A 7,357-nucleotide genomic window follows, 5' to 3' on the forward strand; every position below is an offset into this window, starting at 1 on the left:
GTATACGTAATATCGCCGGCCACACGTTGCACGGCACGCGATGACTACGCGAAGCATTCACGTAACTGGGTAACGAGTTTTCATTCATAAACAGAGCTGGCAGCGTGATTAAATAAAAAATTAGTAAATTAAATTAATAAATAAATTTAAGAGGTACATATACTACCCCAGATAATAAAATTGAAGTCACTGTCACTTCAGAATTTTGTTTTATTCTTATAGTCTTATGACTTCACGAGGACATCACTGTTGTGGGTTGCGAGTCCTGAGTCCCGAGTCAAAAGGCCAGAGGCCAACTTAAAGTTTTGTCCTCGTCGCCTTCATCAAGTGTTTCTACACGCCCGCCACAATTAAGGTAATTAGTGTTACGTCGCTACATATTCGCCACATATTAGTGTTTCTGTTGCTCCATTGTTGGCTTGGTTTATTATTATTTTTGTTTCTGTTGGCCTTTGGCTTTGGCACCGGTATGCCAGAGTCGCACATGCAAAGCCGCTTTCATGTCTGCCACACGGAAAATCAAACCTCGAAAAGCCAAAAAACGCCAACGCAATCAACCATTTCCATTCATTGTATTTTATTTTATTTTATTTCATTTCATTTCATTTGATTTCACTCATTTTTCGTGTCGTCGCGTGCTCCCATATCTGTTGCTGTTGTTATTTACTGATGTTGATTCGAGTCGCTACATCAACATCGAATCAGAGTCAAAATGCAAAACACACAAGGGTTGGCCCCGATTGGGTCCTGCTCCCCACTCAATGTATTGTTTAAATTTGCAAAAATCAAATACTCTGGCGCTGAATTGGAATATTTAATTAGTTGATTTATTGGTGGATTGCATGTGTTTGTTGTATCGGGGTGCCCTTGTTTTCCCTCTGGGTTGAAATTGTTATTCGCGTTTTCGCTGGAATTTCTTTGATTGCTGCCAGGGGATTCCTTCTCGATGGCTGCACGTGTACTGGTACATAGCGAAGCGGCTTTAATAAGCTGGAATAACAACACTTACCTTCCTTACCCTCCCAAATGCTTGTTTAATTTGAAATTCCCCTAATAATTCGTATTTAGGTAATTGCAACCAATTATAATTATTTTGCCACTCTTGAAATCCTTTTAATGTGGTATAGTAGCTCCTCAAGGGCAATGGGGATTACACATATTTAGTTCGAAGGACTCCATCCAGACTAAATGTGGCTATGTGCACCACCATACAGATCTATTCAGCCTTTGTTGTTGCTGTTTATGCATATTTAACACCCTTGAGCTATTATTGTGCGATTAAGCGGAAGAATTCTGCCGGGCTACGCATTGTCATTGCAGCTGAAGTTGTTGGTGGTGGCTTGTGGTTCGCCAAAGTATGCCAAGCTAAAATTATTACAGTGGGCAGAAATGCTAGACTTATGAAGAAAACATGAAATCTACAAACTGACACTTTAATTTGGTTGTCCATTAATTACAAGAAGCTTAATCTTCGCCTTCGGTCAGGGGCCATGTGAATACTGAGTGCGCTATCAAAAGGTATATAGAAGTGACCGTAACCATGCTTATCATCATAGGAAATCCGTATAGAAGGAAGAACAGAAAGGAGATCCTATAGCCGTTGTGGTGCGCGATCGCAGCAGCCACCACGTTCGCCGAGGCACCGATTAGAGTGCCATTCCCACCCAGACAAGCACCATAGGACAGCGACCAAATTAAAGGCGAAAGCGGCACTTCAATTTGTTCGTTGCGATATATCTCGAGGACGAGCTTCAGCATCATGGCGGTGACTGGGACGTTTCCCACGAAGGCGGATAGAAAGGCGGTCATCCAGATAACTAGCATTATGGTCACGGTCAACTGGTGTCTCTTCTCTACTGTCATTATCAGCTGGACCGTCTTTTCGCCCAGCCAACCTATGAAGCCCAACTCTTCCACCGCCTCAGTGATGACGAATAAGGCGGCGAGGAAGAGAAGAGCCGACCACTCCACCTGGGCGAGGATTATCTCGATGTCACTAATGTTGGCCAAGATCAGAAGCAGGAAAGCAGACAGGACACCTACCCAGCCAAGGGTGGCGCCCGGCAATTGGGGCAGTGAATGCAGAAGGAAGCAGGCGAGGGTGAAGGTCAGAACTATCAATGACTTGATTAGAAGCGGTACGTTTCGTATCTTGTACTGGTTCTCCAAGATGGCCAGCACAATGTAATAGTTTTCAGCCGGCTTGAGGCACCTCATCAGCGATGGCCGGTTCTTCAGCTCCTGCACTCGTGCTAGGGTCTTTTCATCGGGCAGGGCTCTCTTCATCTCGTGCTCCTTCGCCAGCAGGATCTGCTTTTCATCGAGTTCGAAAAGGGTATGGCGCATCATTACATAGATAACGCCATAGCCCGCTAACGTGGAGAGAACGACTCCGGGCAGCATGTGCAGAGTGAAGTTGACAAAGTTAATATTGTCGTGTTGCACGGTCGGATTGGTGCAAATAATCACATTGGGAGGATCACCTACCGGGGTCAAGGTACCACCTATGTTCGAGTAGGCCACCACAATTATGAGTACCAGGGACACTTTCAAGGACATGGCCTCGCACAGCCGGATTGCAATGGGCGCCATCAGGAGCAGCATAGTGACATTGTCAAGGAAAGCGGCGAATACGGCCGTGAACAGGCTCAAAAATATGACCAGACCCCAGGGTTGGCCCATGGAGACCCTATACGCCATCACTGCTAGCCAGTCGAAGAGTCCGGTTTCCGAAAGAATTGCCACCATGATCATCATGCCCATGAGCAGCATCAGAGTCTCGAAATCCACCCAAGAGATGATCATGGGAATGGTGGGCCTGTTTCCAATAGCCGTAAGTATCGCAAGGGCAGCAGCGGCAATCAACAGTGCCGCCAACGTACGGTCCGTCACCTCGAAGACAATAAGTATATATAGTCCAAACAGCAACAACGTGGCGTAAATAACTCCCTTGTCTGATATCACTGGATAGGCATCTGAATTCAGTAGCAGGGCCACCGGGAACGACGACTTTCCTTCTATCGAGATAACCGCTTTGGCATCACCCTGAACCGGAGAGATTTCGAAAAGGTTGTGCACTGTCTCATACTTATCCTCATCGTCTATCAAGTACACATTCCACATGTCAGTTTGCTTATAGGTTTCATTCAGGTCCGAGTCTCGATACTCCACCCGGAGGCCAACAGCGGGTTCATTCTTAGCCTTGCCCGGAGTGGCTGTTAGTGTTTTGTCGATGGACCCGCTCAGGGTGATCTTGGCAGCGTCGTGGGGCAGCTTTACACTTCGAACCAGAGTCTCGTTCGGGTGGATGAACACCACCACGGAGGCTATCGGCTTGGATTCTTGCAGCACCAGGTAGTATGTAAAGAAGCACCATAGTATCATCAGTGTAATAATTTTTATGATAATCAATGCATTAGTAACGCGTTCATTTTCAATCGATCGAACGCCATATATTGAGGCCTGGGAATCCGCCTCCCGCAAATCGTCGTGGATGTTGCCTAAATGGTATGACGCTTTCCATGTCTCCGGAACTCTCACCAAAGGTCTTGAATTTGTAACCGAAATAGTATCACCTTCGATTGGCATTTGATAGATAAATCAAAGCATCAAGCTATAAGAACATTAAGATAAACATTGTTTCAAGAACAGGATATTCTACTTCCATATTTTATAGAACTCTCCCACTGTACTCTACCCTGGTACGTACTTTGTAGTACACTCTTTGAGCAGAAGTTAAGTGCCGCTTGAGCCTTTTTAAATATAGAAAGACCCCATTGCCTCACATGCTGCGGCCGTAATACGCACCATTGCTACGCCCCCTCCCCAGCCAGTGCAGCCTCCTCAGAGCCCCTCGCCACCCAAAAGGGCCATTGTCATCTGACAATGCCGCTGGCAGAGATGTGTTCATAGTTTCTGGGAGTGTCAAGAGAGGGGCGCCACAACCAGAGCCAGAGCCGGGGTCTCAGCCAGGACTGGCAGTACTTGGGCTGTTGCCAGTTGAATGCAAATATTAATAGCGCAAATTTTCAGCCGCACAACAAGGCTGAGAATATGTGTGCCAGGGCTAAAAAAAAAAGAAGAGACTGTAAGCCACACTAGCTTTACAAATTTAAATGCACGAAACGCATAAATTTCTTCGCTTTGGCGAGGCCTCCCTACTCCCATCGAGGGTGTTTATTTCGCTTTGCAACCGTTTGTTGCATACAAATCAAATTTATTTGCCATTTTGTTTACATTCACTCTTACACTAGCTCGAATTGGTCTGTTTGTGTTTTTAATTTGAGTGCAGCAAACATTTTCAATTGATTTTGTTTCCCATTTTTTTGCATTTTTATTTTTTGCAACACTCGTGCAACCAGCGCGAGGAGAACCAATATTTGTTTTATCTTCCGGAACACGGCGAAGGGAGTGAGTTTTTGAACGGAGGAGGAGTACGGCCAGAACTCTATTAAATTGATTCGTGTTTTAATGGAATTGGGATTCGGTCAGCGGGGCATGTTGTCTTAGCCATTAATTGAAAACTGCTGATTGAATAATGAATGCATGGACAGGTCCAGAGATTAATGTAAATAAACAACTGAACATTTTAGTTGCAAGCTCTGTGTTATCTGGGGCGAGATGATTTCTTTCTAAGTAAATCTAAATACATTTAATTGGATTTATCAACACCAATTAAAATCATCTCAAAGGCCCGCCCCGACCCTGTGTTTGATTTTAATTCCCTTGGAGTCGCCCGGAAGCATTCATTACAAGTGTGGTGCCAGCTGGACGACTGCAGGACAATGAAAATGCTTAATAAGGCGTTGGCGAGGCCAATGTTGGCTCATTCGTAAAGTTTAATTAGAGAGAAATGGGGCTGACGGTGTCAGCATATGGAATGGAAATGCAACTGCTACAAGCTCAATGCTAGAGTTTATTAAAATTTTGTAGCTGAAGGCAAATGCCATAAGGACATCATGGACAAGGAAAAATATCCTCAAAAACTAATGTCCGCCGGCTCTAGTACTCTCCAAGAGTATTTCATGACTTCAACTAATTCAATTAAAGTCCAGGGAAAAGCAATCAAACGGAAACACAGTGCCACACCTTGGCTTAAACTATGCTCCACAACTGTGATTAAATTTTGGTCACCCAATGCGATAATTATGACACCTCAACGCACTCACATGACCAGACCACACTGCTTCTAATAAGGGTGAACCTTAGGAGTGCCAAAAAATACTTAACAAAAGACTTTTAGACTTGTGAAAATCAATAACTGATTTTATCCAGATCTAGTTAAAGTTTCCATTTAATTTAATAAGTATTTTGTCCGGTTTTGGGTCACTTTAATACACACTCTCAAAGGACATTGGCCAAGCTGAGCTAAGCAGAGTCATGTACTGGGCTGGGTCCTTTGAAATATTGCACAATCAGCGCATTAAATAATTAAGTGCTTAATTAAATAAGGAGACGGAAGCAGGACGAAGCCGATCCGGAGGTAAGCAACGAGTAATTTTTCCATTGTATTACATTTCCTTGGTCAGTCTGTGCATACAAATCGTGGGGTTAGTCAGAGTTCAACCGGCTGTGAGCGAAAGAGTTATTTGTCTTCATTTATTTATGCCCATCACGTGCTTCGCCAAAATTCGTAATGAAAACTAAGTAAGAGCCGAGCCAGAAGCCACACCTTTTGACTTGGCCTGTTGCATGCTGGGCGGCATAATTAACGATTCGATTACGAAGGCAATTGTTGAAATCATTTGTTATTAAAGTCGAATATTTGAAATCAAAACACTTTAATACTGATTCAAGATTCAAGCATAACTTGTATCTTTAAGAAGTCCTTTAAGTTCAAGCCTCCTCTGAGTTGGGTGAACAGAAAAATAGAGCTTTCTAATGAATCCATTAACAATCATTAGCTAAAGAACACTCCCAGTGCGAATAACTTTGGCAAGCCTTTAGCCCATTTACTTCAATTAGAGAGCGTGCTTGCAGCCCGATTCCAGCCCAGCCCAGCACAGCCTAGCCCATCCCAATTTGGCCAAGACCAGCCAACATCCCGAAACAAGGCTGACTGGATACAGTTATGTATGTTGTGTAATTACACAAATGCATTTATGTTTCATACTAAACAAGATACAATGTGCAGACGTTTTGTATTTGTGTAGCCATTCAGAGGCAAACAAAAGCAACAAACGAATGCATCGCAAGATAAGGGAAAAGTGGCGGGAAAGTCGAGGGGAAAATGTGAAAAGCGTCCTGTGAGAGGGGGGAAAGTAAAAGGAGAAGAGCAAATGCATACTATATACACAGAAAAATCGCAAACAAATATATGTATGTGTGTATATACCAGCATTTCAGCTGTTTAAGAGCCATTTAAGCATGAAATTTATAAAGGGTTAGGAATGTTTATACCTCTTAGGGGTTTGGTTAAAGGAGCTTTATTAAAGGGGTTTCAACATACTAAACAATATTGTAACAAGCACTTTATAGCTTTTAAAGATTTTATTTTATAAGAGAGTCCTTTTAGTCCTGCATACCCAACTCTCTCATAGAGGGGAAACGGGTGTACAAACATAATCAGTGGCATTTTCATTCGGCTGCATCAGCACAAAGCGAATCCCGGCTCAGACTTAATTAAAATTTCATTGTGTGGCCCGCTTTGACTGTTCCTGCTATTTTTTGTTGTTGTTGCGTGAGCCTTGTGTCTAAATTCCATTCAGATTTCACCCTTCGTTGGCTGGCGCCATTGTTTTGCCCGAAATGCTCACCAACATGGCCAGGACCCGGGAGGAGCCGGGCTCATGAGCCATTCAGCGTGCGTGCGATATTCTGAAGTGGCCCACTTGAGACGGCGTTGACAAAAGTCAAGCTGTTAACCTTGCCCACAGAACCCGGCAGGCACTTGTTGTTGCACTTGCAGTTCAGGCTTTCGCTTTCTATCCAATTTTGTCTTTTGTTTGGTAATTAACAGCACCAACTGCAGAAAAGTGGGCTAAAACCATTTAACCCAGCCCCCAAAAATGGGCACAAAAGCGGTGGGGGCGAGTGGTAATTGCCATTTTTGGGGGCTAGCCGAAATGACTTGGGCCACTAATTTGCAAAATTGCTCAAATAATTGGCCAGCATGATGTATTTCATTTCAAATTAAACGTCACCGCCGCCACCAAGCCAAAATAGAACCACCGTATTCCAGCCGCAAGCCAACTGCAATTGGCAGCAGTTTTGTGTGTCCTTCTCTCTTTTGCAGAATACATACTGTGGTTGAGAGTCCTTTGGAATTCCTATGGAACTTGAAACCAAAAGAGGACACTGAAAACTTACTCATAGATGGTTAAGTCTTTAGAAAAAGAGCATAGCATATCTGAATATT

The 7,357-nt window shown here is 43.8% G+C and overlaps 1 protein-coding gene across 1 annotated transcript; it reads right to left on the reverse strand.

Moving 5' to 3' along the window:
- Positions 1-1,419: 1,419 nt before the first annotated feature.
- Positions 1,420-3,610, reverse strand: LOC108128252 (P protein). The gene has a single exon (XM_017245743.3). The coding sequence runs from the start codon at positions 3,586-3,588 to the stop codon at positions 1,465-1,467; it is 2,124 nt and encodes a 707-aa protein (XP_017101232.2). The 5' UTR covers positions 3,589-3,610; the 3' UTR covers positions 1,420-1,464.
- Positions 3,611-7,357: the final 3,747 nt, after the last annotated feature.

This window comes from Drosophila bipectinata, chromosome 3L (assembly GCF_030179905.1).
Source record: "Drosophila bipectinata strain 14024-0381.07 chromosome 3L, DbipHiC1v2, whole genome shotgun sequence".
Taxonomy (NCBI): Eukaryota; Metazoa; Arthropoda; class Insecta; order Diptera; family Drosophilidae; genus Drosophila; species Drosophila bipectinata.

What these genes read in the sequence shown, in the direction of transcription:
- LOC108128252 (XM_017245743.3), bottom strand. Translation starts at nt 3,588, where the DNA reads ATGCCAATCGAAGGTGATACTATTTCGGTTACAAATTCAAGACCTTTG.